This window comes from Lytechinus variegatus, chromosome 4 (assembly GCF_018143015.1).
Source record: "Lytechinus variegatus isolate NC3 chromosome 4, Lvar_3.0, whole genome shotgun sequence".
NCBI lineage: Eukaryota > Metazoa > Echinodermata > Echinoidea > Temnopleuroida > Toxopneustidae > Lytechinus > Lytechinus variegatus.
The window spans coordinates 18,037,607-18,055,938 of NC_054743.1; the positions used below are offsets into that span (position 1 = coordinate 18,037,607).

The window sequence follows — 18,332 nt, forward strand, 5'->3', positions numbered from 1 at the left end:
CCTATTTGTTTGTGAATTATACTTGAAATGTTGAATGATTCTTGTTCAGTCAAGATGAATTCCAATTTATTGTGATTTAGTTTTGGAAGGGCTAACATACACATCTTTGTGTCTGTTTTGAATGAGTAAATTAATCGAACAATGTTATTGATGTAAATCAAAGCCATTTTTAAAATTGAAATCATCAAATAAAGGCTGAGAAAGGAGAAAAGATAAAATTGTTTAATGCTGCTTTTATATTACCCACCATTTCATCGACAGGAATATCAATAAGAATTTGATTGATGGATGAATTGGAATTCATGTACATTAAGTACATCAATGTACATTTAGGGGCCTCAATTTACATGTAGATGCCATATATTGCTTGTTACCTGCAAATGTTATCCTCTTGTCAAATACATGACAGCACTTAAAAATATTGTCCTCTTGTTCAACCTTGTCAGTCTTTATTGAGTTATTTTTACCAAGTTCATTTTTTTTTCTGAATGAAGCATACATGTCGCTTGTCCTTGGCAGTTGTAATATTGATTTATTTCCAGCCAGTAAAAAGACACCCTACTTAATTACTCAGTGGTACAAAAGGCCACATGGAACCCAGGCACACTGCATTCCAAAGTCAGCTTTGTGAGCCTGCTATCAATGTTTGCACTTTCATTTAAGGTCACCTATTATTAGCTCAGTAATCCCCACGGTCACATGACCAAGGCCATTGACCTGTCATTTGAGCCATGTGGTCACATGTCATAACAAAAGCCTCTCTACATGGAGGCAGGCAGGTAGGCAGTAGCAGGAAGGTAAATCTCTGTGTACTTAATATTGTGATGGTTCCTCCATTCATTCCCTGTTCTCCTGCAGTTGCCCACACAATAAAGTGTTTCTTTTCAAAGCGGTAGCTAAAGAAGCAGACCGGATCTTGCTTTCTGTTTTGATTCTGTTTTTTTTTGTTGGTCTGTTCATCATCATCTGTTTATCATTGGCAGTAGATGAGTGCTATTTAATGCCACTGGTTTTCATGAATAAGCATTAAGCAGGAGTGACTCATGTAAAAATAAAATTATTTAGATGGTAACATTTTAAGGAAAAAACTGCTGTCTTTTACTCTTGCATTGCTACTGTAGACATATGATATAAGGCCTATAGCCTCCCCACCCCCCTCATAAACCCTAGAGCTTGTAATCTCTACTGCAGAATGAAATATAGAAAGCAGAGGAAGTCATACTCATATATTTGATTGGCTTCTCATTACAAGTAAATCACCAAATTGGCAGTTATTAGCCTCTCCGTGTCGGTTGGTCGTTAGTCTGCTTTTAGCAGATATTGTATATTTGCATCTCTTAAAAGATCTTGTAAAGCTTCGTGCATACTGGCAGGTACCAGTCACATACAAAAAGAAAAACACGATTGATTAGAATGATTGTGAAATTTTGGCCTATTTCTTTTATTATCAATATCTTGGTCGTGGCCATGTGTACATGTAGGATAGTATATAACGACCCATGTAGTATGTATCTTACATCGTAATAATTATTGTGCAACTACCTCTCAGACATTGCAATTGATTTTTCTGAAGCATTTTACGTGGCAACCCAAATGTAAAACACGAAAAATTTGCTGTAGACTGGGCCCATATCTTCACTGAAATTTTAATGTAATCCCAAAAGAGCTAAACTCTTTCTTAGTCAAACTAGAACCTTTCCTTTATTTCATACAGACAGAAATGAGACATTTTTATCTGCATGCATATACACATGTTATGTATCGAAAGGGTATTTAGAGGATTTAAAATAATAGAACTACAACCATCATTGCAAGTTATAGCAATGCTTCGACACAGACCAGAACCAATGCACAGTGAGGAGTGGCCAAAGCAAGGCAGCATACAGTTTGTACACACTCTTCTCCATTGTTCAGAATACTGCAGTGTACAGAGTGTATACTGCATGTACATGTTGTACATGTACTGTGTACTAGTTCCTACACAGTTATACATATATATATATTCCTTTGCAGGAGAATATGTAGAATCAACCCACAAATTCAAATAGATTTCAAACATTTCACCCTAAACAGAAGGAATTCCCAAGATCCCACCAATGTTCTCGACCAAAGTTTTCAAAATTTTACCTTCAGGAACTCATTTGATTGCCAAAAGTAGATGCGACATGTTGAGATGGTCCCTGAATTGGTCTAGAATAAAGGGAAAATTTTGGCTAATTAAAAACCCGTTCATCAATATGTTCATAACTTTATGCCACGTGACTTTGACGAAAATGCTCCTTTCTGGAAAGTATTAATCAAATCATAATTTGATTGTTATCTAATGATTGCCAAGTGAAGTGATCAATATGACACGTTTTTCCAGGGGATATATCTTGATTGCCAAGGAGAAAACTAAAGATTCTCATTCATAAATTCCCCCATATCCTGTATAAAGATGTAATCAACAATACTCATGATAATTTGGATGCCACCCACAAGTCAGTTTCAGTAGAGGTGCCAAACTTTTTTTCAGGAGAAATCCCTGAAGGAACTCCACTGCATGGACTCTACATGGTGGAAAATGACATTAGGGATCACCTCAGAAAATCAATATCCACTGTGCGTGGGAGACAAAGTTTGGGGAAGGAAAACACTGTTGGATGGTTGCGTTTGCTGGACTAAATGGTTGAAAATGATGTGAATGATGTTAGTTTCCACCTTCAAGCCCTTTGCTGGGTGAAATTATTAGGAATGGGGGTGGAGAGATAGATTGATATCGTCTTTGTTGCCATTTGATCCATGCTATTTCTGACCTGCTGGAAGTGTGTCATGCTTGGGGAAACACAAGAGGTCAAAGGGATCACATGCAATTTATGAGGAAAGTTTTCTCTCACTCAAACTTTTTTTGTTGATGTTTCATTGTTGTCATAAACAAAGTGGAATTTGTCTTTATTCATTTTATATGTGCATATGGCACTGGGATGATATTTTTTTGTGGTAGTGTCTCTTCGTTATTCAGTTAGAGGATTTGTATATGCAGTGTAGGGATATTCTATGCTTCGTGCATGTATATTTCCTACGTGTGTTATTTGCCGTGAGAGCGTAGCACGCACACACTGCACTAGCTCTAGCACTAGCGCCTGTATTCTCCTATGGGGCCCCTTCAGACTGGAACTACTTTTGCATGCAAATGAGTTGTGGCCTCATAAATAAGCCATTACTCATTCTACATGCACTGCCTGTGCACACATGCTCACTTCGCTAAATAATACTGCCTGCTTTTCAAGGGAGAATAAAGAGTGTGTGGAGTGTGTGTCTGCTGTATGATGTGAGTGCTGTACGTGCTAAATCTATAGTCCGCTAGTTCTGTGTGGTGTGCTTGGCTGCTTTCATGCAGCGAGCTAGCCTGTAGCATTGTACTGGGTTGGCTGTGCACAAGGGTTAGGCTCTGTGAATCCACTGATGCATAATGGTATGGAGCCTGAATGATAACAAGGCTGTGTGTTTTTTATTCAAACCCAAAGACCTCTTGGAGAGACGTTGCCAATTTACGGCTCATTTCTCTCTTTAAAAATCCCAACATTAAACCTTAAGATTTATTTTTCAAATGTAAATACACTGTCAAAATACTCCTGACTGAACTTTGTATTTTAGTCCCGCACAAACAATCAAATTTTGTATAGAGGTTTGACATAAGAAAAGTTAATCATTAATTGTCAAATTGGCCATCCAACCTCGTCAAGGTAGAAGCCTTCACAAGCATACAAAACGAGTGGTGGTGCGAGCAGTTCTATAATTGAACCTGGAGGCTTTTTCCTCTTTCATTACTTTGTGTATCAGGGACTATTGTAGACTGAAGCATCTGTAGCCTTTAGGAAAGTTATGCAGGATAGATAAAAACTAATCCACCCTAACTTAAAAAAAAGAATAAATTTCACATTTTGTAGGCCTATTTCTTCATTTTAATTGTGAAGGTTACATTTTAAAAGAACTTTATAATAAACTCTTTGCTAATTTTATTGTAATATTTTCTGTTTGAGCCTACTAATTTATGTATTTTTTTTAATCATTTTTCCAAAAGGCCTACTCCATAGATTTCATTGTAAGTGATTTAGATAAAATTTAATATATTTCCCTTTTTAATGATTTTTAAGCCATAGAAAACCAACACCATACATGCATGTATCCTTTGTTCAGGCAAGTAATGCTTTGATAATGTTTTGTTAATCATTGCATTGTTCTTGGAAATAAAAGTACAAATTTCATTATCTTTCATTCATTCAATCTTAAATGCAAACCCTCTCTCTCAAAAAAGGGCCAGATACACTTCGAATATAATTTACTTATCCTTTTTAGGGGGGGGGGGCTGTTTGGGAAACATTTCTTGTATAATTTTGTCTGTGTTACTTTAATAAAGGGATACTTCGGGTTGAATATATGTATATCTAAATAAATAGAGTAAAATTCACAGAGCAAAATGCTGAAAATGTCATCAAAATCTGAAAACAAATTATGAAGTTATTGAATTTTAAAGATTTACATTATTCTGATGAAACAGTTCTAGGTATGTATTCATGAATAATCATTAGGTGGGCTGATGTTTTATCCCCACTTTCCTTTTTCTTATGATATTACATTTAATCATTTTTTCATAAATCTGTAAATGACGTGTCTCGATTATGATGAAATAAGTTGCAGCAAGAAGTAATTAATGCACATAATCAGTTGTCAATCCAATTGTTTTAGTTCTTGGTAGAAAAATTGTGAATAAACTTAATTTCATATAAATACAAAAGAAAAAGTGGGTATATGACATCAGCCCACCCATTGAATATTCATGAAAACATGCCTAGAACTGTGTCACCGGAATAATGCAAATCTCTAAAATTCAATAACTACTTTATTTGTCATCCAATTTTGATCAAATTTTCAGCATTTTGCTCTATGAATATTTACTCTATTCACTGAGACATACTTATCTTCAGCCCGGAGCATCCCTTTAATGTAAGGCCTACACTAGTTCAATTAGAAGAAAAAAAATGATGTATAGATTGTTCACTTTTTTAGTTCTTCATTCAGATGAAGTAGTATAGAAAGAAATTAATGAAGAAAGCTGTAGAAGACAATAACCGAATAGGCTCAGTCTGTAACAAGCTTAGAATCTCAAACAATATGGCCAATCCCAAAATCTTAGGAGTTATCCTTTTTATTTTTCGAATGGCTTTATTTCAATCCCTATTTTCATTTAAAGTTCATTGCATTAGGAATTATGTATGAACTACTTGTATATTATAATTGCTTCAATTTACCACTTTGCTTCTTTTCTGTCATTTCTCTTTATCCACAACTAACTAGTCCTTTTGCCATTTGTATAGGATATTAAATTATTAACCTTTTTGCCCATTTGCAGCAAAAGGTATAGGGCCTACACCTCTGGCAGGGGGCAGTTTCATTTAGCCCATGAAATATACATGTAAAAATAACCCAGGTGAATTTGAAAATAGCCAAGTGCTATGAATTGCCACCATTTTTGATAGTTTGTAAAGAAAATAACTAAAAACAACCCCCATACTTTGTATTTAAAATATGAATCCCCCCTCCAGCTTGTTTTATTGCTCATCATCATGATGGAAAGCTTCACGATATCTTTATAGGCAGAAGCTTTCTTGCTTCTTACCATAGCCCTGTAACATAAAGCTTAGTGATTAACTGCGGGGCTGATTTCTGCGATTGATTGCATTGATTATTGAATATGATCGATCACAAAAATAAGCTCTTTGTTCAGTCACAAAGGCCAATATTATGGGCACAGCTAAAAAACAAGGAACTATAAGAAATCATTTTTGAGGTCCTACGGTACCAAAACTGAAATCCCCTCATCGAGTAACAACCTTTCTTTTCTCTGTCTGAATTTCTCGTGCAGTGCACTCTTTGAGATATTCTGGTTGTTAAAAAAGTAATTAGCTGTTATCAAGAGAGTTTGAAGGATGAATCATATTGCCAAGCGGGAACATATCAATTTTACAAGTATCATCTCAGGGACCCTATATCCCTATATTTTTACCTTTTTTAAACATCACTGACCTGTTGTATTCAGAACTCTGTTTTTATTGAAACTCTGGTTAAAATTTGTTAAAGTTTGGATAGTCAGTCGTGACATACATCTCTAAAAGTGGAAGTTCAATTTGTCAGCACATTTAGTGCTCAATTCATTCATAACGGCTTGTGTTTGATAATTTGCATATCATTGAATTGTGCGTATCACTGTTTTGTAAAAAATACGCGAAACTTTAAAATGTAACTTTGTTATTTTACATCCTATTTTGATGAAATTTTCAGCATTATGATAGTTTGATTTTTCTCTATTTATTCAAATCAACATTTTCTTGGGCGAACTTGACCTTTTAAGAGGTAGCTTGGAAAAAAAGTTATTATTTAAGGTGGCATACTGAGCGAAATAGAACGAAATGTTTGGGGCAGAGCGTTTAGAGTCCTTTCCACTATTGATCCATAAAGTTCCTAAGAATCTAGGTCATGAGGTAATATTGTTTAAGAGTTGCAGAGGAAAAAAAACTGATCTGATTTCAGCATGGATATTCCAGATACCTTTTGCTAGCCTCATTTTGTTCCTGCACTTTCAAAGAAGTTTTTTTTTAGTCGCATTGAAAAAATTTGTCAAGCATTTATGTGGCTATATTTGGATCAATGTCCCATAAAGGTGTGCAAATTACCCTGCCACTGATCAACCATCCTGTATTATTTCTCCCTCGCTCCAGGACCTATCAGGATCATTAGATGATCTTCCTACAGGATGTGACTTCAACAGCCAGTCATCGACTTCATCAGGAGGGGCAGCAGCAGCGACAACGACTGGTTCAACAGCGGGCAACTCCAGCAGCCACGCCACCGCCAACACAAGCAGCAGCTCTACCAACCACAGTGGAAGTGGGGGTTCATCCACGTCTACCGCTCCACCCCTCTCTCCCGCCACCTCAGTGCATTCGGTACACTCGCCCCATGTGCATCCTTCTGTCACGGCCCTCAGACCTTCCCCTTCACCTGTAGGATCACCTTCAAGCCATTTATCACGCTCTTCTCAATCGCCAGCTAGTGTTCATGGTGAGTGTCGTCAAAGTCTTTCAACTATAAGACATTTTTTATTGACTCATGTTTGTAATGTGTTGGAGATCCATCTCTTTCACTTGAAAGGGAAATAATGATGACCTCCTTTTCTTTCCCCAGCCTCGTCTAAATTCTAATGACATTTGGAATTGGATGCGAAGGGAGGAATTGAATCTCATTACTTACCTGGTTATACATGTATGAAGACTTGCCTGAAAGTATTAGTAATAAGCTTTACTTCAACAAGTCATTTAAAATCACTTTCCAACTCCTTTACCCACAGAATATCCATGTGATAAAGTTTATTTAATGCTGGTCATTGTAAATCTAACAACTTGCACTGTTGTGAGTTTATATTATTCGACATTCAACAGCTATTTTGTTCAAAATTCTGCCACTTGATTCTTTTTGTTATGCCAAAAGGTGGGTCAATGACACCTCAGCCATCTCAGCCCCCTTCAAACACACCGGAAGCTCCTTCACAGACACCACCATCAGCTTCAGCAGATAGCAGAGGTGAGTCTTCTCTATTATTGAATGTCTGTTATGTGATGAAGTAGTCCACAAGTCTACCAATCTAATTTCACTGCATGCACAAGTAGGCTGGTTGAGTTTGGGACTAGCTTTTAGCTAGGGAAGGTTTTCATGAAGCATTTGCTGGTTATTTTTCTCCGACAAAGATGCAAGGATTTCAGAAGATTTATCAGTAATAATCACTGACAAATTGATTTGTGATATGCTCTCCTGTTAAAAGATAAAATCTATAGAGGGAATGGTTTCATAGAAACTATGGTTAATGTAAGTTTGATGTTTTATTGGGATCTTCAAGCTCTGACACAGTTTTGTGATATCAGCACTGTGTCCATTAATGTCAATTATATAAAAGAGCACGGGAAGCGATATTTCAGTCTCTTTATCATGGTTAGTGGGCAGAACAATATAGGCCTACTGTTATCTTGGAACGTTTCAGGAAGAGTTTGGTCCATGATTTCCACTGCCTATTATGCCCTCAGCCAATCAGATGCAAGAATTTCAATAGCTTATTACATTTGTCAGTGAAATCAGTATTTGTTTCATGAAGTGGTCCCTGTGTAAAGTAACCATGAACAGCAACTTTTCCTGCAGTGGACCAACAATTGCAACATTCCCATTGATGGCAGTTAGCATCAGTGGGACGTTTTATGTAATAGGATCGTGGTAGGAGCTCTCGATGCTCAACTTTTTGTTTTGGTCCACACACACAGAACAACATTTATTTTTCCTCAGACAATCTTGAACTCTTCGGAATGATATGTTTGAACTCTGTCTTGTCTCTTAACAGCATTTTTATTTAGTTTGTAAAGAAAATAGCTAGTGAATGTGCGAAATTCCTATGAGAGATAATCATTGAGAGTGGGTGTGAGCCTGATTTGAGTTTGACTTACCATTGGACTAATACACTGACAAATCATGAAAGAGGGTGAACTTGGGTGTAGTTTTAGGTCAAATCTTTAATTACCTCTACATCTGCATTGAAGATGAGATAAATATGGGTAAAATATATTAAATTCATTACTTTAAATCCCCTTTGGGATCTATAAAATTGGAAGAATTCATAAACTATGATAAGTGGGTCTAGTGTGCAATCTGTTTTCTTGACAGACATTCATCTTGCTATCTTTCGTGTTTTGGATAACCACTTGAAATTGAATATAGAATTTGAATATGAAGTAAACAATCATTCATTTCTTTTTATATGTATGATTGGATTGGAAGAAAAAAAATCTTTGGTTTTCGAAACAGAAAAATTGATGAAAAGAAGCCAGATTAGAAGTACGGAAGTAAATGCAACAGTTCATTAAAATTTATCATAATGTGGTAATATGATTTCAAGAAATCCACTGTACTTGGTTGGACTTACTTCATTGCATTAAAATTGTGTTCTGCATGTAGAAATCAAGGAAAATGCTCTCTTAGAATTTGTTGGCTGTATTGCAATAATCTTATATAATCTGCTCAGAAAGATTATTTACGATTAGTCGATTACACTATGACAACGCATCCCCCAAATATTTTTTAACATTGTTTGAATTAAAACTTTGAAATAAATACAAGAATGGCTACAATTACATTGACAAAACAGAGTGAAGCGTTGTATTTGAAACTGGGATCAGTATAATTTTGCCGAATGAACCTGGAGGAAATAAAGGACACATGAAGCTTCTATCAAAAATGAGATTTCTGGCTCATTATGTACAAGTTTGTTTCGTGAATAGAAAATAAATCTTTAGAGATTTAAGATGAGGTTGAAATTGGTTTCAAGCACACAAATTTCAGCCTTGAATCCCCATGTAAATGTTCGTGCTGTGAATACATAAAGTTAATTGAGAACAAATCATGCCTAAAAGTGTAATTGAGAAGAAATTGTGCCTAAAACACAGCACTTGCTCAACATTATGCATTAACAGCTTTCATTGTAGAACTACTTTGATAAACTTTTTATTTGAATTGTGGTAGCTTCATTGAAATCATGTTTTTTTTCATGAGATGTGTTTAAAAAAACACTTTCACTGTAAATCTGTACGAAAATGTACTTTGGAGATTTCTTATTTAAGCTACATGTACTTAGCACCTTTATTCTAGGGAAAAAGTTATGGTATGACCGAGAGTCAAGAAATTTTTGTTAACTTGCGATGATAACTGCACCTTTTAATTATGGCTAATGCAATGAAAATTTATCATTGAATCTTGTACAAATGATTGGTGATTGCTGAGTTGTTCTTCTCTATTGGTTTGTTGAAAATACCCATTTGGTTTAGAATCAAGTTCTTTTTAGTTTCACATTTCTTCATCTAGCAATGTCAGTTTTAATTCCATAGGGAAAAAAGGGAAAAAGAGAGTTTATGAAATTTAAGAATAAATGTGGTATGAATGTCTTTGGAGAGTGGGACTTGCACGATATTAGGATTGTGATATGGGTTATTGTTATTTTTTTTTGGGGGGGGGGTAGAGGATATGGATAAGGGTTAGTTTCTGATTTTTTTTGTGTGCTTAATACGCATGTGAACATGAACCAATTATTACCGAAGATGAGAGATGTGCATGAATTGGTATGGGAATGCCAGGTTTGCTGTTACAAATGATCACTCACACCATCCTTCCATTATTCTGTTCCATTTCCAAAGGATACAATCAGCATGGGATGAACTGTGGTAATAGCAGTGGTACTGGTGGTTCCGCACAAAAGCCCCCTCCTTACAATAGCCAGCAAGGACCTGCGTCCAAATTGCCTTCCCAGAATCCTTCAGGTAGATTGGTTATCCAATGATAAACCAACTAAAGAAAAACCTCTTTAAAATATCCTTTCCCCTGAATTTATCCTGAATATGCCTTCCCCTCCTCCAATTTTACTCTCTGTTTCTTGTAATTTGTTTTCTTCCCTTTAAAACATATACAAATGTACTGTACGTAAAGTCTGTGTCCAGTCTTTCATTCTCCCTCTTTTTTTGTCTTTATGTCCTATATTTTGTAATGTCTTTGTCTTTACTGTGATTCCATTTCATTTTCACCTTCATTATTTCTAATGTGTTATCCCTTCTTTCCTTCCTTCCCCTTATTTGTATCTTTCTTTTTCCAATGCCATGCCTAAAATTTTATCCTTTAATATTCTTTTGCCCTCCCCTTCCCTGCTTATTTGACTTAATGCACAACCTTTTCCCATTTTTTTTGTAAGACTATAAAACTGACACATGAGGAAAGTATATCATGCTCACAAAACAAAGGTTTGATGAAAAAAAAAGGATAATTTCTTGTATGCTTCACCAACTCTGGAGAGGGAACACTTCATATTGATTGAATGTATGCCTTGATTAGGTGATAACATACATGTACTTGGCTCAAGTATGGAATGAGATTGCTCATCAGTTCACAGGATAAATGAAAGTCTAGTATGAATTCAGAACAGTTATGAGATCATTTATGTAATGCCGATAACTTGTTTTTGCTGTTTGTGATTTAAAAAAAAAGAAAGAAACCTTTGCGGACAATGAGTTGAATTACCTCCTATTTATGTGTGTGCAAGTATGGAACTCAAAAAATTTCTTGGGTAAATCTACACGTAGTGGTGTGCTCTGATTTCTTGGAGAGGTTATTGTCATTTATGTTACATACATGTACACCCAGCTCCATGAAGATGGGTGGATCAATTTGGGAGATTGGGAGTGAGAAAGAAAGGGGTGGAGACATGTGGTATGGAATTTGTGCAAAAACCTGTTTTTCGTATTATTTGCACAAGAGGGTTAGCTGGAATTTGACGATAGGTCAAATGTTGAAACCCTTAGAGTAACTGTTCAAGTAATGGTAATAGCTATGATGAAAACAGATGACTTTAAAAGAGTAAAAGCTAGTAAATTTCGTAATTTGATCTGTTGATACTTCTAGGTCATCAGTGGTGGAACATGCTTCATGACATTGAACAATGTAAAATGTTTTTATCTAAAATAAAGACATTTGAGATTGAGTAGTATACACATTCTGAGTACCGTAAGTAACGGTGTATTAACCGCACCCGTGTATTAACCGCACCCCCAACTTTGGACTAAAAAAAAAAAAATCTTACATTTACATGCATATTTCAGATACGAAGAAACAAAATCGAAGTTTTTAATATTTCAAAGTATCCAAAGAGATCACCGGTATGCGGAAATCTGCTGTTCTTGATCAATTCATCTACAAATGTTAGAAAGAAAGAACGGTCCCGCCAATATTGGCAACTTACACACTCACCTCACAGTCACAGTGTACACGCACACACATAGCACTGCCATTACATTGCAAACTACGATACGTACAGTACCAGTCATGCCAGTACATCAAATTATGATCTGTGTCTTTCCCAGCGTAGGAGGAAGAAACATTCACATTTCTTGCATCACAACCTCACAATCACTTTCGAAAATTTGATGTCTTAGCATGAATTTTGGATACGGGATTACAGGAAGATTCAAGAAACAAAGAAATTGACATTTTGTCCAGTTGTTTTTTTCGGCTTCGTGCCGTCTCTCTCGTGCTTGTTTACATGGTATCTTATGAAAAGCAAACAGGAAGGCAAAAAAAAAGCTGGCGCGAAACGGGACTTTGAATAGCGCCAGCTTAAGTCGCATTATAACCACATTCCAACGCAATCTAAGCAAGCTCACTCAACTCTCGCTCATCGGTGACAAAAATATTACCGAGTATGCTTGGCGTCCCTTTTAAATTAGCCAGGGAACTTCACTACTTTGAATCGAGAATAAAGTCAAAATTAGTGTCATGAAGGTGGGTGCGTTTGTTATGGACATCATTTACGGTAATTAAGATCGTTCGCTTCCCATTACCCGCGGCTCATACCCCTCTAAACGACATTGCCTGGGCGGCTACGCCCGGCCACTCGATGTGTTGTGAACTGGCAGACATCGTACATGTACGGGAGGGGTTACGGCGGGCTGGCTCAGACCCGTCACCGTGTATAAACCGCACCCCCGACTTTTGCTTCTATCCCGCCGAGAAAAAGGTGCGGTTAATACACCGTTACTTACGGTAGTATAAACACAGGGGTACCCAGTGATGTAGCACATTTATCTTGTTTTATGAAATATGTAATTTTTATAATATGATCACTATTAGCTGTAATGATAAATGATAGGAAGCAAACTGATTATTTGAAGAAAAAACAAAATATTTGATATTATAAATGACACTACGTGTACATGTACATTTGATTGTCATTGTTATGCTCGTTTGATTGTCCTAGTTTTTATTCTAATTTACTTGTTGGAATAGCGTTGACCTTAAAGTAATATTTGGAAGTAAATGGATTTCCCATGATGTACTTTTCTTGCATCCTGTTTATTATTAAAACTTGGCTTCTTCTTAGAATTTTATCTTTTGGTGTGGTTTTTCACTTAGCTTTATTGTGAAAGCTTTCCTGTAGTTACATTATAGGATGATATGAAAGTATTAACAATTGCAAATAACATGAATATGAACCTATCCTGACTCTTTGTGGGAAGTGAATTGTCTTCAATATTGTACCCGTTTCATTGACTGTGTGCGTGGACTAAAGGCATATTTTTTTAAAATGATAATGAAAGTAGGAAGACTAGAATAGTCTTGAGTATATAAGCGTTGCTATGGACTCTCTGGCCAGAAGTCATTTGTTTCCATATGAAGTGGAAACCACACGTACCATAATTATACCATTTACCATAATTATATAATTGAAGATCAAATTTCATATTTATCATTTGCTTTGACTATAAAGATATCCCGCATTTATGAAAAGAAAGTGTGGACTATTTCAGAAATCTAATCTGTACTATTGAAGGGTGAATTAGTGAAGGGGTACAAGTCTTTAATTTGAAATCTAATGGTTGGAAAATTATTCTTAATAGTGATATCAAATGTAAATCATTTACACTTTCTTTGCATGGCCTTGAAACTAATACTAGTTGAATGTGATTGTAATGTAATCGGGATGGGGCAAAAATACCTGGTCAGAATATGACAGGACTTTGTATCTTCTTCCTCTCCGACAGGTGGGATGGGCGGGGGCCCGCCCCAGTATTGGGGCTACCAGGGCCAAGGTGGCGCTGGTGGCACTGCTGGTGGTTACTACAACCAAAATATGAGTCATTATAACCAGCAAGGTGAGACTCTCTCAGAGTGTTGCCCATATCAACTATCCTTCTTGTTTCATTTTTTTCCTTCTTAACCAACCATGCTATTTTTCAAAACATTTGTCTTCTTTTTTTTGCTTGATTTAAACAACTACCGAATGTATTCCCTTTCCTTTCATTTGTGTGTTAGTAACCCATTTGATCTTTTCATTTGAGTATGTTTATTTTACCCTGTTCCGTAGAATGAATGTTGTTTGATTAAAATTAGAATCTTGAAATAATCTTTGTATTTGTAATATTGAGTTCTGGGCTCTGTAACACGAAGGTTTGCAATTAGTCACTAAATATGATTGACCAATCAAGATCATTGTTGCGCGCAGCCGCGCACACTGTTCAAAATACTTACCAGGAACCAATCAGTGCGGTTCTTTCATATTTGCAATTCATCGCAAACCTTTGTGTTACGGAGCCTGGTGCAAATTTGATTAGAAATAGGTAGGTTTCATGAAGTACATGTAAGATGAAATAAACCATCATTTATCCTGCCTGGAAATATGATGAACTAATAATAATAAACTAATGAATAAGTAAATAAATGTAGACCAAAATTGGATTCAATATGAAACTATCATTTTCTTTTTGATGAATTGGTTTTGTATTTTCTTTTTTTAATCCCGGTTGGTGTATCATAAATTGGGGGGGGGGGGGGGATTCACTACAATACCCCCTTGCCAGCATTTCATATTACCTTCCATATGTGGAGATATTTGTTTTTACCAGATTCCATTTGCATAGATTGCTACTTAGTTTGCTTGCTTGGTTGAATGTGGAAAACCATTTCCTTTTTCAAACCCGCAAACATTTTCTTTTTTTTTAATGTTTAATTTTATCATCATAATTTTGACCTATTGATTCATTTTAACAGTCATCTGGATGAAAAAGTCACTGAGTTTGATAATGAACTTGTTTACTTGTATTTATTATTTAATGGTTGGAGATACACTTTTCAGTGAACATACTTGAGTGGTCCTATTTTTTTGGCCTGATAGTAAAAGTGATTGCTGATATTTTCAAAGTAACAAACAAACAAATATGAGCAGTTTAAAGTAAATATGTTTCAATCACCAAGATAGTGTTAAGTGTTTTTTTCCTCTCCTTAATTATAAAAGGTCATGTTTATACAGTGCCTTTTCTGCGAGATACAAAGCGACTTATACTGCGAGATACAAAGTGACTTATACTGCAAGTTTCTTTACTACAAGTACAAGTGTGGTTTTTACAATAATATCAACACCACCCTATAAGCATATTATTCATTACAAGACTGTTCGGCACATGAAACTTTCATATATTGAAAACTGTTATGCAAATATTTATTTTGTGTCATTATAAAGTAAAAATTTTATTGGAAGTAAAAAATGATATAACTGACCCTTGATATAGATTGTGTAGGCCTAAAATTGTGCATTTCCAGATACGGGAGATTTTATCCATTTTTGTTTGGCACATATTTGTATTCAAAAGTAGTTAGTATTACATGATACCTGCATTCTTGCTCAACAGTGTACAAGGTCCCGTAACACAAAGGCTGGCAATTAATCGTACGCTTGATTTTCACGATTGATTGTGCATTGTAGTCAATAGAATCGATCGTAGAAAAACGTTCTACGATCATTGCTAAGTTTTGTGTTACGGGCTCCAGATCTGTAATATTCCAAAGCCTGGATTCAGACACTGTTGTATTTTCAAGCCTTAGTTTTACAGATCTTTCTGGAATGAAAGAAAAATAAACCCCCAGCACATCCAAGAAGACTCCAAAACCCTTCAAAATTATTGTTGATATACTGTACATATGGGCTGCATGGTAATTTCAGGGCTGTTTATTTTCTTTTTTATTTTCCGTAATGCTTTTAAATCTCTTCTGAAGATTACTTCATATTGATAAGTAAAATGGTTAATTAGATGATGATCATTGTGGAAATGTGTCTTGTTAATGTGATAATGCATGATGAAATATAGATGTAGGTTAAGGGGAAAAGTTCACTGATCTGTTGTTAAGTTGGTTTTAACAAGAGGAAAACCTTTGGAGAAATATCTTTATCTACAAAATTGAAAACTCTTAAACTTGTGATCCACTAATACATATGGTCCACATATATGCGGTGGACACTGAATTTAATCATGTACAAAAAATGTTATTTCTAGGCAACCTGTGAATAAACATGCATTTCATCATCATTCACTAAAAATAACGGTGCATGATCTTTCTCTGCACATTAAAAAGGAGAACCTTGGTATGTAATGTATCTAACATTGTCAATTTGTGTTGTACAGATTGACTGTTTCAACAACTTCCAATAATTGTTTCTTGTAATTCTGCTTGTATTAATACCAGCTATAATTTCATGAGTGGGTTTTCCCCTTCTAGTAATTCATTAATAGTGAGTTCAATACATATATAAATTCTGCTGTGATCGTATCGAGTCTTTGTTGCTTCTTCATGTATAATAGAAGTGATTGAGTGAAATTGGTTTTATCTTTTCGTTTTATTAAAACCCGTTTGTTGTGACATGTTCGTCAGTTCAGAAATAGATAAGCCTTGGCTTTGTGCTAACATACCTTTTTTTCAAATCCATATCCTGCTGTCATTATTTCTAAGTAATTGATTTTGAAAAATTCCATGTAGTTTCATTATACTATGTTTTCAACTTTCCTACTTCTTTTTCTCTTTGTAGGTAACTATGGAAGGCAGACAGGGCCACAGGGATATGGTGGTCATCATGGCAATGTACCGAGCTCTGCACCAAACAACTCTGGCAACATGAGCTATGAGCAACGGATGCGAAACAATAGTAGTGGTAGCAGTGGTGGGGGTAGTGGTATGAATATGGAAAACAACTCTCAACATAGTGGATACAACTCAAGCAACATGCCCAATGCTAGCCATGGGATGGGAGCTAACAACCAATCTGGACCTAACAACATGAGCCCAAATGTAGCACGTGGTGGACCAGGCATGAGCCCTACGTACGGATATGGACCAAATGCTCAAGGGCAGATACATAGGACAGATAACATGGGCTCTGGCCCTTCTCCTGGACTTTCCCCCGGTCCGTCTCCAGGACCTGGTGGTGCGGGGGTCGGTGGAGGAGCTCAGGCAGCAGCTGCAGCTGCTGTTGCTGCCGCAGCAAACTCTGCCCACCTCAACAAGAGGAACCAGTACCCTTTGAACCAGCAGATGCAAGGACAGCAACCGCCTACACCCCTCCCCAACCAGCAGCAGGGTTCATTTCCCCAATCCTTTCCCCAGCAGCAGCAGCAGCAGCAGTGGAACCAGCAGTCGTTTAGGCAACATCAACAGTACAGCCAGGGCAATGGTCCCCCGTTTTCTGGTGGTGTGCCACCGACAAGTGCAGACCAAACAAACTTTAACCAAATGCCTTCTTCAGTGCCCAATGATGCTATGCATGGTTACATGCATCCTAGTTCTGGTAACCAGATGCCTCCTCATACAGCTGCAACTACAATAGCCAATACTAATTCTGGTATGTTGGTCTATGCCATTGTTATTCTAATATATGACTTATTTTTCAGTATTTTGCTAAGGTTCAGATTGAAATAACCATAACCTTCCCATTGCACGGTTTGGGTGTGAAATAAATTCACATTTTTAGAGAAAGTTCAAGAATCTGTACTCAAGAGTAGCTAATTTTTATTTCTGTATTTTTTTTTGGGGGGGGGTGGGGATTCAAAATGATATTGACTTTCAGTTTGTTTTACCAAGAGCGTACATTTATAATAGTCATATTTTGTGATTGATCTTTATGAAGTACCATCATTTACTCCTTGATGTGGGTATCCAGTGACTAATTTTAATTTCTTGCCTTTCCATCACTAAAATCTTCATATGGGACTACAGGAAGCAACAGTACGTCAGTAACCCAGAGTATCACAACTCCAGTAGCATCCTCTGTCAGCTCACTCACACCAAGCACGGCTAGCGAATCGAGTAGAGATGCCGGCACTCCTGGAACACCTCATTCGATTATCAAGGTAGATATTCCACAATCGGTGAAAGGGTGGGGTGTTTTCATGCCTCTACTCGCAGGATATTGTATAGAGAAGATTGAAATTGATTGTCACATGACGAAGGGTGCCTGAGAAGTCTTAGTCAATGATTAAAGAATGAGAACAGCAGTTCCATTGGTGATTCAGAGCTTTTAGATCCAGCATAGTGTTGCAGTTTTGGACCCCATAACAAAAAGCTGAGAAATTGTTCATAAAACGGTTTTTCACAATTTAGTTTATTGACCACAATATACACTCGACCTCAATAATTTACTTTACTTTTGGTTACAAGAATCTGATATTCCAAATTATGACAAAGTCTGATTATGTCCTCTTTGTCATACTTCCAAATTCTGTTAAAAGCTGATGAGGTGGTCTTCGTCATATCTTTCCTGTAATTGTCAGTACATTTTTTAGCAAAATATTGTATATTATACCGAAGTTGACAATGACTGAGGTTACTCTGAAATCATCAAATATCCTTGTTATATTGACATAGACAATGCTTGGTGGCATCAATTCTGT

General features: G+C 36.3%; 1 protein-coding gene across 10 annotated transcripts in view; it reads left to right on the forward strand.

Moving 5' to 3' along the window:
* LOC121413540 (AT-rich interactive domain-containing protein 1B-like) overlaps positions 1 to 18,332 on the forward strand; it is a 56,751-nt gene that overhangs the window by 27,366 nt on the left and 11,053 nt on the right. For 6 of the 10 annotated variants that reach the window (XM_041606386.1, XM_041606388.1, XM_041606387.1 and 3 more), the window contains 6 exons: positions 6,759 to 7,101; positions 7,528 to 7,620; positions 10,269 to 10,391; positions 13,659 to 13,769; positions 16,475 to 17,284; positions 17,659 to 17,792. In XM_041606386.1, the coding sequence (XP_041462320.1) occupies positions 6,759 to 7,101; positions 7,528 to 7,620; positions 10,269 to 10,391; positions 13,659 to 13,769; positions 16,475 to 17,284; positions 17,659 to 17,792 (1,614 nt within the window). The remainder of the gene's footprint in view (positions 1 to 6,758; positions 7,102 to 7,527; positions 7,621 to 10,268; positions 10,392 to 13,658; positions 13,770 to 16,474; positions 17,285 to 17,658; positions 17,793 to 18,332) is intronic. The other 4 variants (XM_041606393.1, XM_041606395.1, XM_041606389.1 and 1 more) reach the window with 3 other exon arrangements.